The sequence below is a fragment of the Uloborus diversus genome, chromosome 5, assembly GCF_026930045.1.
Source record: "Uloborus diversus isolate 005 chromosome 5, Udiv.v.3.1, whole genome shotgun sequence".
NCBI lineage: Eukaryota > Metazoa > Arthropoda > Arachnida > Araneae > Uloboridae > Uloborus > Uloborus diversus.
Genome location: NC_072735.1, coordinates 166,318,619 through 166,343,037, shown reverse-complemented (window position 1 = coordinate 166,343,037; position 24,419 = coordinate 166,318,619). Strand labels below are relative to the sequence as shown.

The 24,419-nt window shown below is 35.4% G+C and overlaps 2 protein-coding genes across 2 annotated transcripts in view; both read left to right on the top strand.

Moving 5' to 3' along the window:
- LOC129222660 (uncharacterized) overlaps positions 1 to 24,419 on the top strand; it is a 516,294-nt gene that overhangs the window by 403,578 nt on the left and 88,297 nt on the right. The gene's annotated exons all lie outside the window — the stretch shown is intronic.
- Positions 17,680 to 24,230, top strand: LOC129223255 (speckle-type POZ protein B-like). The gene is made up of 2 exons (XM_054857821.1): positions 17,680 to 17,887; positions 23,656 to 24,230. Exons 1-2 carry the CDS (start codon positions 17,680 to 17,682, stop codon positions 24,228 to 24,230), a joined length of 783 nt encoding a protein of 260 aa, XP_054713796.1.

The following is a 24,419-nucleotide window of genomic DNA, read 5'->3' as shown; positions in this document are numbered from 1 at the left end:
GATCTTTTGGTTTGCCTGTATATTTACAAATAATGTATGGTGAATTTTCTCGCCAATTGGCTTGTACCCATGTTACGGTTCCACGTTATGATAATTTCGTATCTCGCCAATTGACTTTTGCCCATGTTACGGTTCTACGTTATGATAATTTCGTAATTTACTCGTCCATCTTATGATATTTTTGTTCTTAAAACTGGAGTAGGAAAAGAACCACATCGATTTTTCGAAAAATCGCTTCGAGGTGCACACCCCCATGTTACAAACTAACTTTGTGCCAAATTTCATGAAAATCGGTTGAACGGTCTAGGCGCTATGCGCGTCACAGAGATCCAGACATCCTCCGGACAGACTTTCAACTTTATTATTAGTAAAAATAAAGATAAAGAAGAATAAACAATGCTTATTGTTTTGGAAAGCAGTGTTTGCTTTTGGTTTATTGCTGTTTAACACTTCATTTTCTATTGCTTTTTGTACGTCAAGCGTCTTGTAATAGTTCAGCACCGCTTGGTGAGCATTAACTCTGCCCAATGACCATGATATCTGCGTCCCATTGCATAAAGATATCTTGGCAAAACCTTTGCTCATTCTCACTGCTCAGAGCTTAAACTTTTAAGCAAAATATCCTGGAAGAAGTGAATAAAATAGGGTTTCAGAGACACATCATTCATCAATGGTCACAGAACTTCCGCAGGGATTGTTTGACCAACTGTTTTAGTTCTCGTCTTCTGTGCTGCTTAGAAATACTTGTAATTAGTGGTCTTCCGGATATCCGAGGAGAAATAAAGATCTGTATCTGCATCTGTATCAGTTACTTTTTTAACGGATCTTAAACGGATTTTTTCTGAAAATCCTTAAATATTTGAATAAAAGACTCTTAAATTCCATTTAAATTAGATTTTATTCCCTATTTAAATTATAAGGTATCATTTCAGACACCAACGGCCCTCTGAGACATGTTTTTTTTTTTCTTCTTCTTCTACAAGGATTATGCATAAAGCCTGTTCCGGCTTCTTGATCGCCTCAACGCTTCCTGGGCCTACCACGGTCTCGTTTGCCCCTTGGTCCGTAATAAAAGGCAGCTCTTGGAAGTCTCCCTCGTGCCATACGTCGAACATGGTTTTTCCAATCGTTACGATATTCCGTAATTTTTTCATTGAGGCTGAATATCTGTAATTCCCTTCGAATAGATTCATTCCTTATTTTGTCTAGAATAGTGCAATTCTTCAGTCTTTTTTCATTTTTACTTAAGATTAGTTTTTGTTATTGATTTGGGGTTTCTGTTATTCTTCATTTTGGTTTTTCTCGGCATTCTTCAAAAAAAGTGAGACAAAATTCTCTATTTACTGTTCGTAAAGATGTTCTCGGCTCTGTTATTCCGTCGGTCGGAGTAAACCGGGTGGAATGGGTCAGCGCTCCATTTATGCTGAAATAAAATGCGAAAAATTATTTCTAGCCTATCCAGTAGCAGCTTTACACTCTTGCCCGTGTATCCTACATCTACCGAGCAAGCTAGAAATATTTTTTCATACTCTATTTAAGCATTAATGCAGCGCTGACCCGTTCCTTCTAACTCTCTCTCAATTTTAACGGAGATTTCTTTGAAGAGTAAATCATAGTCTTTATTATATTTTCGCCGTAGATGACATTTTTTGAAAAAACTGTTCTTATTATGACGGGAATTCCTTCCGTGATAAATTTCAAACTTGGATAGTTGAATTGGGCAAAAACATTTTGAGATCCGCATCCGTATCCGCGGATCTTGACACTAATGATCCGTATCCGTGGATATACTTTTTTAACGATCCGGTACATCACTACTTGTAATATACCCTTAAAGGCTTCTTGGTGTTTTTTTTTCTCCCCTCGGATTTTTTTTTTTTTTTTTTAAATATTGATTTCCATAATTGCGCGTATTTGAAAGGCCGTTAAAAATGATCTCCGTAACAATAGCTTCAATATATCTTGAAAATTTCCCCCTACATTATTGTAAAATTATCTTTGTTTACAGCTTTCAGGAAGTTCTTCATAATTCCCAAATCTACCTAGAACTCCAAACTTTGGCTGATTTTGGTCATTTCTCTTCCCAGAATTTAAATTTCTTGTAGTCCATTTCATTTTTTTTAGTAGTGAGATTTTCTATCTCAACCTAGGGTCGGAAGTTTAGAGGACAGTCAGTCCAATAGCGGGTATTTAAATCTGCCAGGTAAAAAGAGCATTAGTGGGAATTCACAGTCCTAGTTGGCCCCGTATCTTGAAAACTAAAGCTAATCTAAACTCTTCTTCCAGTGAGTTCTGAACTGTGTGAGTTTAATAACTCTACTTCTGGAAAGAGCTCTGGAACCAATCGCATAAAATGTTTCCAGTGGCTCGATTACTTTCACGCCAGAATGCAGTTGATTACGCATAATCTGCATTCTTTAGGAGTTAGGAATTTGAGAGGGGAAAATGTTGTCTGCTTGCATTGCCGCATCCGCGTAAAACCGAAGCCCCATCCGCGTAAAATAAATTAAAGGTGTCAAATCTTAAACCGCGTATAATCAAAACCGTGTAAAATAAACTCGCGTAAAACGAGGATAGACTGTATTGAAGAAAATCTGTTTCCACAAAACACTTTTACAAGCTATATCTTGAAAACTATTGGGTCTAAAAATATGGTTCTGGAATCATATTGTAGCAAATTTAGTCTACTTTAAAAACAATAACTAAAGGAATTATTGAAAAACTAGTCGTTTAGGGTAAAATCGCCAAAATCTACAGAAAAGGCCAAAATTTCACGGATTTTTCGAATTTTAACTATGTTGCGTTCTATTAAATCAATATCATAAAAAACTCAGCAAACAATCAGAACTACTGAATTTGACGCTAGGTACCCCCCCCCCCTTTCAGGCGACAAGGTTACTGGCAGAGATGGGCAGATTTGTATTCGTAAATCCGAATCCGAATTTGATTCACAGCACCTTAACGTGTCAATCCGAATACGAATACATTCGTATTCACAAGTGTGAATTCGAATAGATTCATACTTGCAAATGTGAAACCGAAAACGAAATTCGGATTCATACCTATGAATCCGAATCCGAATCTATTTGGATTCAGATCTATGAATCCAAATCATTTCTGATTCACATCTATGAATACGAATTCATTTGGATTCACACTTGGATTCACTGAAAAATTCAATTTAAAAGGCCATTATAAATAAATAAATGTTTGTTTGTACCTCGCTACAGTTCGAATTTTGGGTGTTAGCGAGTTTTGAATGTATATTTATTGGCGTCAAACTAAGTAATTGACCCAAAAATGAACTTCCTACTATTTGGAACTCCAAGTCAAATACGACTAGATCCAGGTTTTAAAAGTCCATAAAAAGTTAAAAATCATGATTTTATGGTCATAAACGCTAAAAATTTCCGCTAATTTTTCGTACAGTCAAGGACCCAAACTTGGGACAGTTTTGAAATCTACTTCTACTAGCATATTAATCATACGTTTTCCATTCGAACAAAGTATTCTATTTTCAGGATCTGCCTTACTACGTCCCTTCAAGACCACGTATAAGTATGTAGATTTGTCCCTTTAAAAATAAAACAAAAAAATGTTCATTGTCTCAAGTTAGGGACCCTCCCTAACTTGGAACACTTTTTATTTTGATCTTTGTTTCATGTATTCAGAAAAAGATAATAGTTTGGGACATCGACTGTCATTTTAAAGAAAATTATTTTACAACCCAATAAAGAAAAAAATATCATTAGATAGAAATAATATGATCTTGTAAACTTTCAACGATGATCAGAATGTACACGTGCCTCTGAAAACATTGAAGGTCTCCCCTGCCTTCTTAATTCTTTTGAATGTAATATTTCTGCTTTCCCCTCTTGGAAACATAAAAGCAATTGATAAACCCAAATAATTATTAGCAAAGCTTATTTTTAGCTTTTAATGTTCCTTATTTCACATCATTTCACATTCTTTTCATTCCTTCATAGTAACGAATTCATTCAAATGAATTAACCTGATCTATACTTAGAGACTCATTTTCATTTGTAGACGCAACAAATGTATTTTTTTGACGAAAAGTTTTTTGTTCATGAATAGTTTCAATTTTTTTTTACCAATGACAACTGTTCTGTCCTGTTATGGTATGACATATTTATTGTCATTAAAATATCACTGAATTTATAAAATTCTGTATCCATACGCTTTTATTTTAATACAATTATGCAGTTTTTTTCCTCAATATTCTTTATACACACTATTTATGGTTTAATTCCATAACTTGGAAGTCCCTAAATTGTCCCGCAGTGTCCCTAATGTGGAACATATTTACAATTTCTCAAATTTATGAATAAATAAATTCAACTGAATTAGTTGGGTGCAAATGAATTTCTCCAAAAGAAACACAGGTACATAGGCGAGATGAATTGTGAAACGAATTCAAACTAATGCTGCTCAGTTAGCGTAGATTACCAAAATTATTTCCATACTAAAAAATTGCATATTTTTTCGAAACGAATTGTGAAACGAATTCAAACTAATGCTGCTCAGTTTGCGTAGGTAACCAAAATTATTTCCATACTTAAAAATTGCATTTTTTTTTTTTTTTTTTTGAAATTTTCAAACTCATAAAAATAACCCGTAAAACTGATACATCAAAGTTCAACTCACATAGCCTGCCAAGTATGGGCACTTGACTAACAAATTAGTATTATGATCAAGTTTATCAACCTTTCAATCAAGTTAGCGTTTTCATTATTTACTAGTAAGTTTACTAACCAAATGTTTCACGAAAAACAGAAAATGCGGAAAAAAAAAGGTAGATATCACAACATTTTGCGTTGCCAAGGGGACGGGAAGATACTGTCATACAGTGTGTGTTCATTCCATCAAGGGTTTATGAATTCAAGACTGTGACTTCATAAGATTCTCACATACACAATAGTGTTAACATCACACAGCAACATCAGATTGAAACATCACATGAATAATTAATCTGTGGTAAAATTATACAAACAAATCAAAGTTTCAGTTTACATTACTTTGGTAGAATTCCACTTTTAAAATTTTTGGACCCATACCAATATCGTCACTTTTCTTCGGAAATTCACTAACACCCAAAACTCGACCTGTAGCGAGGTACTGACAGATATTTATTTATTTATATTGAGCTTCTGAATTGAATTTTTCAGTGAATCCAAGTGTGAATCCAAATGGATTCGTGTTCACAGATGTGAATCAGAAATGATTTGGATTCATAGGTCTGAATCTGAGTAGATTCAGATTCGGATTCATTGGTATGAATCCGAATTTCGTATTCGGATTCACACTGGCAAATATGAATCTATTCGAATTCACACTTGTGAATACGAATGTATTCGTATTCGGATTGACACATTAAGGTACTGTGAATCGAATTCGGATTCGGATTTACGAATACGAATCAGCCCATCTCTGGTTACTGGACTCTCAGGCGCTTTCTCCTATCTGCGCAGTAGGCAATCGCGGAAAGTCCTATTACGCAATTATGAAGATCCCAGTTATAAATCACGGGATCCCTTTCAAGTGTTTCGCAATATAACCACGTGGAGCATATTCCTGGGTGTTAGTTACTGTGGTTTTCTTGATCTTTCTCAGTGACGAACCGAGTTCTTTTGCCAATGGCCTCCAAGAAGAAATTCTCAGGAAGCGATTCGATTTCGATTTCTTATGATACGCACTTGCTAGAAAGGAAATATTTTCATACATCGTTTGAATGGAAAATTGCATGCGTATATGATAGAGCTCGAGAAGCGGACAATAAGATCATAAGTCCGGCTTTTCGGTGTTCTAATAATTCTTGGCAATTAACTTTGTATCCCCGGGGAAGGCATTTCGCAGCAACAGACGCCTTGCTCCATCTGAACATAGTCGACTATGTTCAATCTTGTGACTGCACCATTTATTTTGATTTTCAGGTTTTTGACCAAGATGGAAAAGTATTGAGGACATTTGTCAGTGAAAAATGCAAATTCACTTCTTACTACTCCGATGAAAAAGCTTCAGTATGTCCTGTGAACTCGCTTCTAAAACGGTCAAATCCGTTAGTAATTTCATTCAATATTTTTGTGGAAGAAAATGCTTATCCAGCTCCAAATTCGAAAATGCAATCAAATACTACTGTCAGAGGTATGCATTTTTATGCTTTCGTTGAACATTTTTGCAATATGCTTTTATTGTTTTTCAGCATGTGTATGAAAGTTGTAAAATAAAGTAAATAAATATACAAAAAAATACTTTTAATATCCTTATGACAAAGTTAAATCAAAATAATTAGCAATAATAAAAAAATAAATAAATAATTTGAACAAATGTATAAAAATAATTTTTGAAAGTACTAAACTTATTGATAATCTTCGCCGATATATATCAGTCGATACATATTGTGATATATATCACGATATATATCCAATATTTATTTTGAAAATATGATATTTTTGATATTTATTTTTTCAACTATGGTATTTTCAATATAAAAAGTATGTTAATCATGGTAATTTTGTTGATTCATTTTTAAAAATAACCAAAAAGTTGTTTACTATATTTTATAATGTATAATACATCATTAATATAACAAAGTAATATAATATTCCATTTTAATTGTGTTTTATATTCATAAATTTATTAGTAATGCAGCAATTTTAATTCATATTAAAAATGCCTAATTAAATGTTAAACATTGCTCAGAAAAAAGGAAAATGTCTTATGACTGTGCCCCGACTAATGCATATTATACCTATTTCCGAATCATATAACTGTGTAAAAGTAGCTAACAGAAGAAAAATGATTAAAACAGCTAATGCGAATTTAACTCCATTAAAATTGTTAGAAATGTAAGCTGCAATATTAGATATAAATAACGAAAGAAACATGAATTTTAAGTCTACATATTGTAATTATAATATAAGAAATTAAAGAGTGATTTGAGGATAGGGTTGGAAAGTTTCTGCCGAGGCGGTTAAAACCACTGGTGGAAACCGGTTAAAACCGGCATAGCAAAAACCACTTTCTGCTACATTTGTGGCAAAAACTCAAAATGGCAGAAAATTAATTATTGACATAGAAAATGCATGGAAAAAATAATTGTTAACCAAAGCACAATTTAATTGCAATATTATCACAATTCAAAATCAAATATTACATTGTTTGTACCCTGCAGTTGCCCCTTAGAAAAGATGGTTCCTAAAATATAAACAGTTTTTCAATTTAATATGCACAAATTAGAATATTCTTGCAACAGAAGAGCTATAGGCAATGCATCAAGGAACAAGTAAAGCTCGGGAAACTTTCATTTGTTGTATATATTTTTTAACTAGTTCACCATGTAGTAACTTGGATTGTGGTAAAAATTTGACTGGAAAAATAAGATTCGAGAAATGGGGCCAATTTGTTTTGCAAAGCTGTGACATTAGGTACAAAATCTATGTTAATGATGGCAAGTTAAATTCTAGCTATGCTTTCCCTTTTACGACAGTAAAGCTCGAAGTAAATTGTAGTCAATGTAGTGCTGGGCTGAGTACAAAAATGGAATCTGCAGCTGAGCTCAAAATGAGAAATCTGAAATCACTTTTTTAATTTTTATGCCTCCATGTATTTTATTTAGATGCCACTTTTTCAGGAATTTTATTTTAATATTTCACATTCACAAATAGTCATAAAACAATGTATTTAGGTAGTATATGTTACAAAGAATCACCTAGTGACAATAATTTGGATAAAAACTGTAGATACGAATTATACTCATGTGCTTAGCACACCAGTGTAGATCTTATATTATTTTTTTAAAAAAAGTTGTATATATATTTGTTATAGTATTAAATTGTTATATGATTTTTTAACCTTGTTTTTTTCGGCATGTCGGAAAGGACAAGGAAAGAGTTGTTGAAAATCTGGTGCCCCTCATATTTTGCGGCATGCCGGCAAATGCGGGGTAATACGGTAGTTTATTATAATTATGTACAGTTCAAAACACTACCTTTTCACAGTTCAAAACCCTAAATGAAGCGAGATATTTTTAGTATAACTAATCGCAAAAATGTTTTTGTTTTGAAAATAAATTTAAAGATTTAATACTGTTTAAAAATGTTAATTGTAAATAAATGTTATCACCATAAACAAACCACAAGGTTATGCTGAAACGATAAAATTGGCGTATTATAACGATCAGGCTAGGATCTATATTTTGCCCCCCCCCCCCCCTGCAAAAACCACCAGGGACCCGAACCGCACACTTTATTGGATCCCCCCCCCCCAAATAACTAACTTTTTAACGAGTGATTGTTTTAAATTTAAAGTCGGTTTAGATTTTCTGTGATGCACAAATTAAATGTTTATTTATTATTTTTTGTTTTCTCGGCCATCCCCAACCCCCGCGTTGCGGAGTCTGCGGGGATGAAGCTCGTTTAAAATATGTACACCTTATCACAGTTCAAAACCTTAAATGAAGCGAGATATTTTTAGTATAACTAATCACAAAAATTTTTTTTTGTTTTGAAAATAAATTTAAAGATTAAATGCTGTGTTAAACTCACCTTTCGTTAGGGGATTGCGTTATGTTGCGACGATCATCCATCTTCTGTTAGTTTCATTACTTTTTCTACTATCACTTGACGCTTAAAGCTGACCCAAAGAGTAAAGAAACAGAATTTCCCCGAACATGCGCGCTGCTGTCATATGCGCGAACGAAAGGAATGCCAGATGAGTGTTGCGCCGTTACGCGTTATGTCACAAATCGGTAAATTTTATTTATTTATTTTTTATTTTTTTGAGTATACTACATTACAGATTTACGTATATGGTAATCTCTAACAATTGTTTCTTAGTGGATCAGTGAATTCTTTTTTGGCATTGCGATGAACAAATTAGACCGGAAGAAGCTTTCCTGTCGCCGTTTATGTTTATATTGAAAAAAAAATCTCTTATGTTTATTTTGAATGCATTCAATACTCCGTTGAAGCGGAAATGGTTTTTGGAAATTCCAGATAATCTTAACACTGGCAGCAGCGGATTTACAGGGTGTCCTGAAAAAGACTGTTTTCAAAAATTTATAAGAAGAAAATGGTGAATGACATTTTTTTTTTTTTTTTGAAAATTCATGTAGTGGGCCGTAAGTTTCGTCCCCCAGAGATCCTTTTGCTATTGATACTATTGATTGTTTGATGCTATTGAAGAAAAATTTGAGGCAGTTGAAGGCCGATTCATCGCAGTGGAAAACAAAATCGAAGAAAAATTTGAAGAAAAGTTGAGTACCGTTGAAGGCCGATTCAATGCTGTAGAAAATAAATTGGAAGAAGAGATCTTAAAAAAGAGATCTGTAAAAACCAGGGAAGGAAATTAGCGACGTCTGAAAGCGGTTCTGCTGACTTTGTGCATTCTGCTACACGACCTTTAACTAAGCTTGCCGACGGCATGTCTTCATGGCAAGTGTACAAGACCCAGTTCATGCCAGTTTCCGAAGGAAATGGATGAGACTCGGTTACCAAGGCCTGCCATCTAGCAGCATCTCTGAGAGGTGACGCAGCGGACATTCTTCAGACCCTTCCGGACACCCAGCGCCTGGATTTCGCCGCCCTCACATCTGCATTGGAGCTTCGCTTCGGTGCCAGAAGGACTTTAGCCGACTCCAGCTGAAATCTCATCTACAGAAGACAGGAGAAACCCTGCAAGAGCTAGCGGCGGACGTCGACAAACTGTCTCATCTGGTGTTTTGCGACTGTCCTGCAGATAGATGTTCGAGACAACCTTGCTCTTAATTACTTCATCGACGGAGTTCGGGATCTGAAATCCAGAAGGCCTTCCGGATGGACCATATAAACTACCTGAAATCTACTTTGGTGTATGCGATGAAGTACGAGGCCACCCAAGAAGCAACCAGTGTGATTCACCATCCAATCCGGACTCTGGAAGCTGATGAGTCTGATTCCAGGTCGTCCCACCTCGCTGAACTTGAGAGACTACTCGGTGACTTGGCAAGACATCTGAACAGCCTAACAGCCCAAAATAAACAAGAGCATAAGTGCTGGAAATGCGGTAGTGGAGGGCACCTGTCTGGAGTTGTCCGGCTCGCCAAGCTACGTGAGGGAAGAAAATCACCACCACCAGAGCTCTGCAGATTTCCTCTACTAGTAGTGGCAGTAATGGACTTTTCACTTGCGTTTATGTAAATGGATCGCCCTGCAAACTGATCGACACAGGAGCCAATGTGACCATCATTAGGACAGATGTGGCTCGCGAATTTGGATTGAAACTTTTGTGGACATCGCCACGCGTAAGTCTCCAGACTATGACAGGTGACAAAATCGAGATTGAAGGTAAAGTGGACTTGGAAATAGTGTTCGGGAATGCCACTTACCATCATACGGCATTCGTTTCTGACATCACGGACCCCCTTCTTTCTCGGATTGGACTTTTTAAAGAAATATGACTTCACCCTCGACTTCAAGACTAATGAGCTGCACTCGATGAGAGAAGACATAGCCGTTTTCCACGCAGAAAATGATGCAAAATTCGCTCATCAAATAATAGCACAAATGGACTTCACCATACCCTCTAGAACAGAATCATTATTACCTGGCTCCATTGAAGAAAGTAATAGTTTTCGATTTGGCCTCATCGAATACCCTAATCTAAAGCAATAACCCAAAAGGAGTGTTAGTAGGACGCTTGTGGACTTTTCTAAGGATGTAATTTCTGTGAGAGTCACCAACGTGAGTGAAAGACCAAGGAATATTCGAAAAGTTGATGTGTTGGCAACTTGTACTCCAGTGAACATTTCATTGATTCATTAGGAGAATCAATTCCCCCGAGACTATGCCTTCCGAGACCTTGACATCGGATTTAACTGGGAGTGCGCCATTATCGAAAGATCAAAGAACTGCTGCGGAACACAGAGATGGGCAGATTCGTATTCGTAAATCCGAATCCGAATTTGATTCACAGCACCTTAACGTGTCAATCCGAATACGAATACATTCGTATTCACAAGTGTGAATTCGAATAGATTCATACTTGCAAATGTGAAACCGAAAACGAAATTCGGATTCATACCTATGAATCCGAATCCGAATCTATTTGGATTCAGATCTATGAATCCAAATCATTTCTGATTCACATCTATGAATACGAATTCATTTGGATTCACACTTGGATTCACTGAAAAATTCAATTTAAAAGGCCATTATAAATAAATAAATGTTTGTTTGTACCTCGCTACAGTTCGAATTTTGGGTGTTAGCGAGTTTTTGAATGTATATTTATTGGCGTCAAAACTAAGTAATTGACCCAAAAATAAACTTCCTACTATTTGGAACTCCAAGTCAAATACGACTAGATCCAGTTTTTAAGTCCATAAAAAGTTAAAAATCATGATTTTATGGTCATAAACGCTAAAAATTTCCGCTAATTTTTCGTACAGTCAAGGGCCCAAACTTGGGACAGTTTTGAAATCTACTTCTACTAGCATATTAATCATACGTTTTCCATTCGAACAAAGTATTCTATTTTCAGGATCTGCCTTACTACGTCCCTTCAAGACCACGTATAAGTGTGTAGATTTGTCCGTTTAAAAATAAAACAAAATAATGTTCATTGTCTCAAGTTAGGGACCTCCCTCCCTAACTTGGGACTAGAGACGTACCGAGTACTCGGTAACTACTCGGTACTCGGCCTACTCGGCCAATTTGCCGAGTACTCGGTACTCGGCCAAATTCTGATCAGATACTCGGCCAATACCGAGTATTTGCAAAAAATTGAATATTGTCCAAGGTAAAAATTGTCCCTAAAATTTATAAAAAAAAGAGCAAGCATTATATTCTGCAATCATTTACAATTAAAATTTATAAGTCAGATTTAAATTTTGAGAATAATGAAGTTTGTAATGCTAATGAATAAATCTTTATTTTAATGTCCCCAAAGTTAATAAAATTTATTTGTTAAAAATTATGCAAACAAGGTATAGAAAAGGTATAGTAAGTATAGAAAATATGGAGTTTTTATATTAAAAATGGATTTTCGCTACAAACAAAAAATAGTTATAAAAAATATAAAAATACCTTTGCTTAAAAAATAAAAGGAAATATAACAACGTTAAAAGTACAGTGCAGGAACACTGCAGACACGTGTTTTGGCGTTACAAGGAATCCTTTTTTATTCACAAAATGGTAGCTCGTGGATTTAAAGGCATCCGACAGCAGTCAGATTTTTTTGTCGAAATCTTTACATTGTTTAGCTCACATGTTATGCGCTGAAAAAGACATTCCTTGTAACGGGGGGGGGGGGGGGGGCAGAAACACGTGTCTGCAGTGTTCCTGCACATTTGTTGCATTAAAAAAAATTATGTTTGGTGGGCTAAAACTATAATTGATTGGTATACATTGAAACCCCTCCTAACGGACACCCCTCTGCCGACATTTTTTAATTCCCCAGTTCCAATGCAAATAACATTATTAAACCCCTATCCTGCGAACACCTCTCTATTGCGGACAAAAAAAAAAAGTCCTGTTAGTGTCCGCATTAGAGGGATTTTACTGTAATTTGTTTTAATTCCAACTTGATTAATCATACCTTTTATTTATTTATTTTTAATTTTAAAAATAATTTTTTTGTAAAATTTTTGACACAAACAATTGTTTATATAATGCGCAATTGAATTTCAGCAGGAATTTAGTTTTAAAAACTATTATATGGACAAGGAGGTCTATACTACTATTCCAATAAGTTCAAAGTTCATCACATGTGTGTTGGTGGTTCTTCTTAAAACATAATTGGTATTTGATAACTCGGCCGAGTATTGAAAGGCCGAGTACTCGGTAACTCGGTACTCGGCCGAGTAGTGAAAGGCCGAGTACTCGGTACTCGGCTACTCGGCCAAAGTGCTACCTCGGTACGTCTCTACTTGGGACACTTTTTATTTTGATCTTTGTTTCATGTATTCAGAAAAAGATAATAGTTTGGGACACCGACTGTCATTTTAAAGAAAATTATTTTACAACCCAATAAAGAAAAAAATATCATTAGATAGAAATAATATGATCTTGTAAACTTTCAACGATGATCAGAATGTACACGTGCCTCTGAAAGCATTGAAGGTCTCCCCTGCCTTCTTAATTCTTTTGAATGTAATATTTCTGCTTTCCCCCTCTTGGAAACATAAAAGCAATTGATAAACCCAAATAATTATTAGCAAAGCTTATTTTTAGCTTTTAATGTTCCTTATTTCACATTCCTTTTCATTCCTTCATAGTAACGAATTCATTCAAATGAATTAGCCTGATCTATACTTAGAGACTCATTTTCATTTTTAGACGTAACAAATGTATTTTTTTGACGAAACGTTTTTTGTTCATGAATAGTTTCAATTTTTTTTTTAAACCAATGACAACTGTTCTGTCCTGTTATGGTATGACATATTTATTGTCATCAAAATAGCACTGAATTTATAAAATTTTGTATCCATACGCTTTTATTTTAATACAATTATGCAGTTTTTTTTCCTCAATATTCTTTATACACACTATTTATGGTTTAATTGCTTAACTTGGAACAGTGTCCCAAGTGTGGAACATATTTACAATTTCTCAAATTTATGAATAAATAAATTCAACTGAATTAGTTGGGTGCAAATGAATTTGCCCAAAAGAGACACAGGTACATAGTCGAGATGAATTGTGAAACGAATTCAAACTAATGCTGCTCAGTTAGCGTAGATTACCAAAATTATTTCCATACTAAAATATTGCATATTTTTTCGAAACGAATTGTGAAACGAATTCAAAACTAATGCTGCTCAGTTTGCGTAGGTAACCAAAATTATTTCCATACTTAAAAATTGCATATTTTTTTGAAATTTTCAAACTCATAAAAATAACCCATAAAACTGATACATCAAAGTTCAACTCACATAGCCTGCCAAGTATGGGCACTTGACTAACAAATTAGTATTATGATCAAGTTTATCAACCTTTCAGTCAAGTTAGCGTTTTCATTATTTACTAGTGAGTTTACTAACCAAATGGTTCACGAAAAACAGAAAATGCGGGAAAAAAAAGCTAGATATCACAACATTTTGCGTTGCCAAGGGGACGGGAAGATACTGTTATACAGTGTGTGTTCATTCCATCAAGGGTTTATGAATTCAAAACTGTGATTTCATAAGATTCTCACATACACAATAGTGTTAACATCACACAGCAACATCAGATTGAAACATCACATGAATAATTAATCTGTGGTAAAATTATATAAGCAAATCAAAGTTTCAATTTACATTACTTTGGTAGAATTCCACTTTTAAAATTTTTGGACCCATAACAATATCGTCACTTTTCTTCAGAAATTCACTAACACCCAAAACTCGACCTGTAGCGAGGTACAGACAGACATTTATTTATTTATATTGAGTTTTTGAATTAAATTTTTCAGTGAATCCAAGTGTGAATCCAAATGGATTCGTGTTCACAGATGTGAATCAGAAATGATTTGGATTCATAGGTCTGGATTTGAATAGATTCAGATTCGGATTCATAGGTATGAATCCGAATTTCGTATTCGGATTCACACTTGCAAATATGAATCTATTCGGATTGACACATTAAGGTACTGTGAATCGGATTCGGATTTACGAATTCGAATCTGCCCATCTCTGGCGGAACAATTTGGTGGAAGACTTCAAGCATCTGTTTTCATCTACATCGAAGGACGTCGGCCGTACAAATTTAACGCAGCATATGATCGACACTGGAGAACATCCCCCTATTAAACAGCATCCAAGACGACTACCGTTCACCCTGAAGAAAGAGGTTGGGATCCTCCTGAAAGAGATGCAGGAGAATGACATCATCAAACCCATGTCCAGTCCTTGGGCATTTCCCATCGTCTTGGTCCAAAATAAAGATGGCTCCACCAAAATTTGTTTCGATTACCGGGGCTGGAACGACATCACCAAGAAAGGCAGTTACCCTCCTCCCCGGATCGATGTCAGTTTGGACACCCTGTCTGGACACAAGTGGTTTTCGACCCTGGACTTAAAGAGAAGATACTGACAGGTAGAAATTCACCCTGATGAACGAGAAAAGACAGCGTTTACAACTGGACAAGGCTTATGGCAGTTCAAAGTGATGCTCTTCGGGCTCTGCAATGCACCAGCCACGTTCGAGCGGCTTATGGAGACGGTGTTAAGAGGACTCGCCTACGGATCCTGTCTGGTCTACTTAAACGATATCATCATGGAACGCAGTTTTGAAGAACATTTGGCAAATCTTAGAGAGGTGCTGCAAAAACTCATGGAAACCAACCTGAAGTTAAGCCTGTCCTAATGTAACTTATTCCGCCGTGAGGTGGTCTACCTTGGCCTCTCTGCAGATGATGTACGAACAGATCCAGAAAAGGAATCTGCAATCAAGAGTTGTAGTCGTCCCGAAAGCGTCCATCAACTGCGAAGTTTCCTGGGGCTCTGAACTTACTACCAGAAGTTTGGTACGCTTGACGAAGCTTGGCACCAAGAAGGCTGGTACGCAAAAGGAAAACTGAAGAACGGATTCGCAAGTGTGATATTAGTTCTAGAAGAGATTAAATACGTCATCCAATTTAAGAAATTAGCCAAAGAGGTAAAATATTTTAATTTTGTGATGCCGAGGCAGATGTCTCATTGGACAGGTCATATTCTTAGAGATTGGGTGGGTATTGGTCTTACTTCTTTGAGCAGGCCATTGGTCAAAATTACATTCCAATAATAAATAATCACTCAGCAAAAAATATTTGGAGCATTTTTTTCGTTAATTCAACTGATTCTAAAACTTGTAATACTAGTCCATCGAAACTTCGTTCGTTATTCTTCATAATAATAATAAAAAGAACAAACTTCAACCAGCAAACGATAAATTTAAAAACTAATTTCTCTCACTCAAGGCATTAAAATCAATCTCAAATGAAGCAAATTATAAGTAATACAATAAATGTTGCAGATGGTACAGGGTTGGCAAAAACCCGGGTTTCTTTAAAAAAGCCCATGGACCCAGAGTTTTTTGGGGTTTTTTAAACAAAACCCAAAAAAAAACCAACTAAAGATGGGTTTTTTATAAGAAATGTGGGGTTTTTTTTGTCTTTTTTTAGGGAAAATGTGGGGTACTTGTAGAATATTGGAGCGTAAGTATATGGACAAAGTGCAAAAATTGTCTTCGGGTAAAAAAAGCTGGAAAACTAGTTGAAATTCAGCGTTTTCTGGAGAAAAATATAAAAGACAAAAAAACCCAAGAATGGTGAAGTTTCAGATTTTTTAATTTTCATTATTACCAACAGTTAAGGTAAAGTTATTTCTCGAGTGATAAAATCTATTGTACGTTTTTAATTACTACATTTTTTTTTTTTTTTTGCATTTTACTTAAATGTATTTTATTTTGTTATGTAAAACTACTGTGGAACCTCAAGTAGTTTAAATCCCTTTTTACTGAATTCCAGCTTAATCAAGATATTTCTTTGAACTTTATGTTGCATGTTTTTCTATTTCTGTGTACAGAGTAAGAAATATTAAACTTTTTCGTAAGATAATGAAAATACTGTACCTGTTCTGTTTTCTGTCGACCGTTTGAAAAATCTGTTTATTTCTAAAAAATATACCTTGTGTTTATTCGAGATTTGTGACATGTTGGTTAACAGAAAATAATTCACATGAAAGCCTTTTAACTAGATTAGTTTCCTCTGTACAATCTACAGATATTGAGAAAATCAGACTGACAGGACTTGGTCAATATAATTTGAGTTATTTATTGACCAGTTAAAGAAAAAAGTTAAATACATTTATTTAAAATCTGAAGTATTTTTTTAATGCCGTTAAGAGTTAAGAAGTACTATTCAAGTTCAAAATTCATTTTTTATGTTCATTGTCTGTGGTGAAGAACAAATAAAAAAGAAGTTTAAATTGTAAAAGTATTTAAATTAATTAATTTTTTAAAAAACTTCTCAGAAAATTTAAAAAAACCCAAAAGTGGGTTAAATAATGGGTTTTTTTAAATGGGTTTTTTCAAAAAAACCCATTGGGTCCAACCCAATTGGGTCCAATTCGGCCAACCCTGAGATGGTAAATTTAGAATGATTTGCTACAATGTTGAACTTTTTTTGGCACATTATGTCAGTTGTTGTTTATGTATTTGATAACACTTACCATGTCATCGATAAAAATAACAATCCGTGTCCTTGTGGAATAATTGTTGAAGTCAAAGGAGCAAAATGCGCATACTTTGTATAAATATTTAGTGGATGAATTTCACCTGTCCGATCTGCATCAACAGTTAATTGAAAAAAAATGAAGAGTGAGTGTTATTAGTAAATTTAAAACAAGATGGGCCGCGTGTTCACGCAACAAAATGTTTTTTTTTTGAAAAATAATGATTTTCGGTTCAATGATTGTTGTTTCGAGTGGTATCCACCGGATGCCAGCGCGAGCGGTTCACCCATGGTGTAGTAGTCACCAGTAGTGCTGGTTCTAGTAATGGTCGTGCGAAAAAAGATTTTAGTGCCCTTAACGAAAGCTCAAAGAGACGTCGAGTTCAACTTATTAACGAAAATTACAGCCTTTGTGAACTGCAATATGCACTGGAGAGCAATTTGCGAGCCGCAGGTAAGAAGCACATTGCTGATGCCATTAGTAATTAGATGTCTGATGCTGATGAATTAGATGATGAACCATCAGCCTTAATCGGGGATAAAGCATTGGCATTATATTTTGATGCGGGATTGACACGAAACCAATACAACCGGATTCGATCAGCTATTAAGAAGAAACTATGCAACGTTTTGCCATCTTACCACAAACTACAAGAAGCTAAAAAAGCGTGCTATCCTTATATTTTCACTTTCGGAAGTTGGAGCTTGCATTCACCTTCAAAGTCTAGTAGATATCACAGTTAACAGATTGTTTGCATCTTTCGCTCATGTTAAAAATCTGCCACAGACTCGAGATTTATCATTGTTTTGGAAGTAGGGTTGTGATGGGGTTTCAAGTAACTGTACTTATAATCAAGGTTTTAGCGATGTTGGTATTTCAGATGAAATCATTTTTATGGTTTCAACAGTACCACTCTAGCTGACATCCACCGAAGAAACTCGGTACTGGGTTAACTCTCGCCCATATTCGACGAGGTTGTGTCCACCAATCACTTTCGCAGTTGGCAAAGAAACATGCAGCCTAGTTCTAGATGCAGTAACTAGGGTGAAGACAGAAATTGAAAACCTACAGCCTACTTCTGTCACAATCAATAACGTGGTGTTCATAATTCACCATAAATTCCATTTAACTATGATCGATGGCAAGGTTAGACAATTTATCACTAATTACAGCATCCTCCTCCTCGTGTTGTGTATGTGGCGCGAGATTCAGTGAGATGAACAACCTTCCTTTGGTTAGTGCGAAAGCCGTTAATGACTCATCTACTGCTTACAAAATGTCAACGCTTCACGCTTGGACAGGTTCATGGAGTGTGTCCTCCATATTGTAGGGCACCGACTTTCTTTCAAAAAATGGAATGCAAGATCTCAAGATGAAAAAGCTATGAAGGAATAGAGAAAAAACCTAATTCAAAACGGTTTAAAAGAAAAAAATAGGTGGATGTGCCGAAGCAGGGAGCTGCCCCCCTGTGCTCGGCTAGTGGAGTAGAGAAACGATTATTCCCCATTTTCTAACAACCAGTTTTGAAGGAGTGGTTTACTTTTCCACCTGAGGTGTGCCCGGCTGGCAGTGGAGTGGAGATCTAGGAAGTTGGACCTAGCCCATATTTTTCTTTAGGAGGGGAAGGGTGTTGACCAATCGTGGTCGCTGAAAGTGATGTCATTCTTTTTGGAGCGCGAAAATATCCGAATCCTTTAGCGTCGCATTTTTCATTGCATTGGAATTGGAAGTTGCAACTGTTTTTTGTGAAGGGGAAATGGCAGAAACGAAGCGCGTTTCAAAAGAGCAACTCTGCATAATGCTGGATTGGATGGAAGACAATAATAAGTTATTTACTAACCAATTAACAAATGACTTCACCAATCAGAACAAAAAAAAGATGTGGACTGCATTAACCGCCACTTTGAATGCACAAGGAGGGTGCAAAAAGAGCACAGACAAGTGGATTAGGGAAAGTACCTTAATTGTTTTCTTTTCGTTAAATTAATTGAAAATATATGTAATAGAGATTCACTGAATATTCGGCAGACAAGGCCGAATGAAAATTACAATACAGTACCACAGTAAAAAATTAATTTAAACAGTTGCTTATTAATTTTATCACATTAAAAGCAATTCTCATGTAAAAAAAAAAAAAAAAACTCCAAAAGTTTAAAACTTGTTAAGAAACAACCTAATTTAAATTCACCATTGACTTCAAAGTTTAATAATCCTTGAATTTCATTTTTCAAAATGATGATACACATATTTATCAGTTACCAAAGAGATTAACACAGCAGAAAACCTATTGAATAATTTGCATTTTGCAAGGTCCTTCATCTATGATATAGCATGTTTTGACCATGATTATCAGATATCAAATCATCTCTCCCGAAAGAAATTATTGTTCTACTTATGCAGCCATATTCCAAACTTAGGACAAACGTAAACTGAATTATATTTACTATGTGCATTTACTTTTTATTTTGGATGAATTTGGTTTGTGTATAACAACTACAGCAAAATTCCTCTAATGCGGACACTAACGGGACAATATTTTTTGTCCGCAATAGAGAGGTGTCCGCAGGACAGGGGCTTAATAATGTTATTTGCATTAGAATTAAAAATTGTCTGCATAAGAGAGGTTTCACTGTATATGTAATCTACTTGAAATACACCGCTAAAATTATGAAGTTTAATAAAAAAATGTATGTATTTTTTTTAAAGTAGCCAAATAATTTATGTTTTAAATTTGGAGAAAATTCAAATATTAGTTTGAAAAAAAATTAAACAAGTATTTGGCCAAATATTCAGTTTGAATTTTACTGGAATATTCGATGTTCACTGAATCTCTACTCTGTAATAGAAATTAATCACATTATTTTTAATCACATAATAAGCTTCTATTGTTCTACATAGTCAATCATTATGTTAAAAGCTTAATAATCCTTAAATTTTATTCTTAGATTTTTAAAATGATGATACACGTACAGTGAAACCTGTGAAAAACGATAATATCTAACAAAAATCTGTCTATAACAATATTTTTTTTTGGCCCAAGCAAAATGTCAGCATGAATAATCTAACTGTCTATAACGATAACCTGTCGATTGATAACCTGTCTATTACGATATTTTATTTAGGTCCCAACAGTATCATTGTAGACATTTTACTGTATTTATCAGTTTCCAAAGAGATTAACATAGCAGAGAACCACTTGAATAATTTGCATTCTGCAAGGTTCCTGATGAATTTTAAACTTATTGGAGTACTAGTATAGACCTCCATTACCATATAATAGATATTAAAACAAAATTCCAGATGAAATTTAACTACACTATTTAAAAAATTTAGTTTGTCAAAAACAAAGCAAAAGTTATTTTAAACATTAACAATAAACAATGAAATAAAAGGTATGATTTATCAAGTTGTAATTAAAACAAATTGTATCAATCTAATACAGTTCTAGTCAAATTTTGTGCAATAATTTCTATTATTAAAATATTTTTATAGCATTCCCGCCCCCCCCCCAAGTATTTTTTTACCCAAAGTCACAATCTTTTTCTTACTCCTAAAAAATGATTCAATTTTATTTCTTTTCATTGTTATAATTATGGTAAAATTTGAATCTGCAAAAACTAAGGTTTTAAAAATTTGCAATCAAGTTTTCAAGTGATTAGTTTACGATATGATTGAAAGGGTTTTTTGTTATGAGTCAATGAATATTCATCTTAAGGATCCCTTAGAATGTTCCTGACCAAAAGTAAGTTGTCCTACACTAATATGTGATACAGAAAAAGTACATACAATACAGTCAATAACAGTGGCGCAGCGAGGGGGGGGGGAGGGTTTGGGGGTGAAAACACCCCCCAGAGACATTGGTTTGAACATAAATGCAAATTCTAATACATTAGTTTATGCATATGAGAGGGCTATTTTGATCAAAAAATCACCTTCAAAAGGTATTTTTGATCACCCCTTCCCCTCCAGAAGGTGGTTTTGATCAAAAAATCCCCTCCAGAAGGAGTTTTTGATCAAAAAACCACCTCTAGAAGGTATTTCTGGCTGCGCTAGTGGTCAATACATAGAAGACAGTCTTATTTTATGAATATAGCAATTTCAAATTATTGCAGTTATCATATGCTTGCACTTTTTATCAATTGTAAAATGTGTCTTGAACGATATTTAATTTTTGCAACTACTTGGTATTGACTGAGTACCAAGTGCTCGGTAAATTTGCAGAGTAGCTACCGAGTACTCAGTTACCAGGGTTATCATACATCAAATAAACGCGATAATAAATCACGAAAGAAATTAACAATCAATTTGTGCAGAACTGCGCAGAAGCATAAACTAAATTAGCCAATGACTATATTTGCTTTTGAACTTCTGATTGTGTTATTCGTTTTTAGCTTTTACTTTTTTACATTCAATCTGGGCATTTTACATCTTTCGTGGTTACAATGCCACCCTATTCCGTGGAAAATTGGGAGTTTACTTTACTGATTAATTACAAAAGCACAATATAAATGCAAATTCCAACGTGTGACTAAAAAAATAAATAACTGTAATCATGTAACATCACGTAAATCAAATGCATTAATTGTTGAACGCATGTATATTCTTTCACCTGCAAGCGCTTGCCGTTGATAGTAATGCATTAGCACTTGCACAGGAACGGAAAAAGCCATTTCTCTACTGCTCCGAGGCAGTCGGCAAGTGTAGCGACTAAAAGCAGTTCGGCCGCAAGCGCGAAACAACCAATGGAAGAGGAGCACACCCCAAGTCGAGAGAGAACTGGTTAGCAGGGAAAAATAGGGAAAATTTCTCCCTTTCGGCCGATTTCTCCACTGGCCGTCCCGACTCCACTAGCCGAGCACAGGGGGGCAGGGACGAGTAAGAATGGCAATACTGCTCGTCGTTTTTTCCGCAACCGGAAGTTACCTGCAGAAGTGACAGGTGTTGATGCAAACCTCATCTATAGATTCTATGTTATCCTCCAGGTTCTTGTTAGTGGCTACAACGTAAATTCAGAAAAAATGCATAAATGTTGCATGGAAACATACGAACTCTATGTTCGTTGTTATAGTTGATACTATATGCCGTCATCGCTTCATATTATTCTGCTTCATGTAAAACCTTTGTTGGATTCGACTCCAATGCCAATTGGTTGGATGTCTGAAGAGGCACAAGAAGGGTGGAACAAGGAGTTCAGAAAATTCAGGCTGAACAACAGCCGAAAATGTTCCCGCCCTTCTACGAACAAGGATGTAATGCACAACCTCCTTGTCTCTTCAGACCCTTTAGTTTCGTCATTACGATGTCAATGGCTACCAATCGCTCTGGACCTTGAGGACATGGATTCCATGTTAAACAGTTAATTGATGTTAATGTTAAGGGAGCAGAAGATGAATTTCATGAAACTGAAATGGATGTAGTTTAGTTTTAAAATAGCTTTTTTTTTTGTATATGCATCAAATAAATGTTCTTTCATGTAAATCCTTCCATTTCTGAATACCTATAAAAATATCATTTGTGTTACATGACATCCCACACAAATTAATATAATATGAATTTATATATTGGAATGATAGCTTTGAAATTTTGAATTTTCAAAAAACGTTTCATATTTTGGAATGATGGGACGTTTTTTGAAAATATCTGTTCTATTTCTCGACATTTTTAAGCGGTTTTTTTTGGCGTTTTCGCCCCACTGTGTGGCGTGACGTTTTTCGATGCGCAAAGAAAAATTACGTTTCGAATAGCTTGAAGCGCGTTTTTTTGATTCCATGATGTTTTCTTCTTTTCTTGAAAAGGAATGTAATTTACGTCCTAAAAAACGTCAATGAAAATTCTTTCACTAGCTCAAGCTGCCTCACGGAGGCAAATACGGGGCGAAGCCCCATAAGTACCCCTGTATGGTACTTCCAGGAAATTGGGAGCTGCAGAAACGTGCTGTAGGCGGGTCGAGCGAGCCTCCGTAGGCGTCGAGGTCTATGCTGCGCAGCAGGCAGCGGCAAGAAAGCTGCGAAGCCACCGATGTACATTAACCCGCTTCAGGCGGTTTACACAAGCCGCCAATCTGCAAGCCTGGCGGCTAGTTTTTCTGATTAAAAAACTGTGTTGCAGGATCAAAACCAGTACTGGAAAAACATAAAAATAGAATATTCGAATTATAGTAACTAAAAAAAAATATACGTGATTGCAAATTTTTGATAGCAGGTATGGATTCCTCATGCGAAAGACATGCACGGGACAAACCATGTGTTTGCTAGTGAACTTTTTCATTAACCTGATTGTGATTATGCAGTCCAACCTTGTTAATTCGACCACGCTTGAAACGAAATCCTCCTAAAACGAAATATAGTTGCGATCGCCGTCCTATTGTTTCTTGTTTTATTTCTTTTCGGGTAGGTCCTTTTAAGTTCAATTAAACGAGGTTCGAATGTATTAATTCAAAAGTTCATGTTTTAATGTTTTTGCAGGTCCAAGTGAACAACCCAGAGTGATGTTGGGCCGAAGCTTGAAATCTTTATCATCAGATTTTGAAAGTCTGTTTGACAATGATGAGTTCAAAGATGTCACTTTGCAGGTAGGAGAGGAGGAACTTAATGCTCACAAGTTAGTGCTGTGTGCTCGATCTAAAGTATTTGCTGCAATGCTTGAGCACGACATGGAAGAAAGCCGTCGCAGGCGCGTTGATATCGTACAAATGGAGTACAACACCCTCGAAGAGATGGTACATTACATGTACAGCGGGCAACTGAGGGCACTGCCGAACGAGGAAGCACTGAAACTGTTCGTTGCAGCTGATCGCTACGACGTGGCAGAGTTGAAAGCCAGTTGCAGGGAAATAATTTTGGCTTCGGTATCCCTCAGTAATGTTTGCGATATTGCTGAAGTTGCTGATCTTCATAACGATGAACTGTTGATTAATTCCGTTAAAGCTTTTGTGTCGAAAAATGGGAAGGAAATAGTGAAAACTGAGAAATGGAAAGCGCTGTCGTCTTGTAAGCCAGCTTTGTGTGTTAAAATGTTCGAATGGTCCCTTTCGGAATAATTAATTTATGTAATTGTTCTGTTAATCTCTCGTAATGGCCAATTTTGTAATGCGGTATTCTGGGACAAAATTATGTTCTTTTTATCTCTTAGTATTCTCATTTTGTACAAGGCTTTAAATCTAAATTGCTGTAATGCAGAATAATAAACAAACTTGCTTCCTATATTCACTATTCGTCGTCTTGTAAAC

What these genes read in the sequence shown, in the direction of transcription:
- LOC129223255 (XM_054857821.1), top strand. Translation starts at nt 17,680, where the DNA reads ATGTCTGATGCTGATGAATTAGATGATGAACCATCAGCCTTAATCGGG. An exon ending in TTATATTTTCACTTTCGGAA is followed by an intron (nt 17,888 to 23,655) that starts GTTGGAGCTTGC and finishes ATGTTTTTGCAG; the next exon opens with GTCCAAGTGAACAACCCAGA.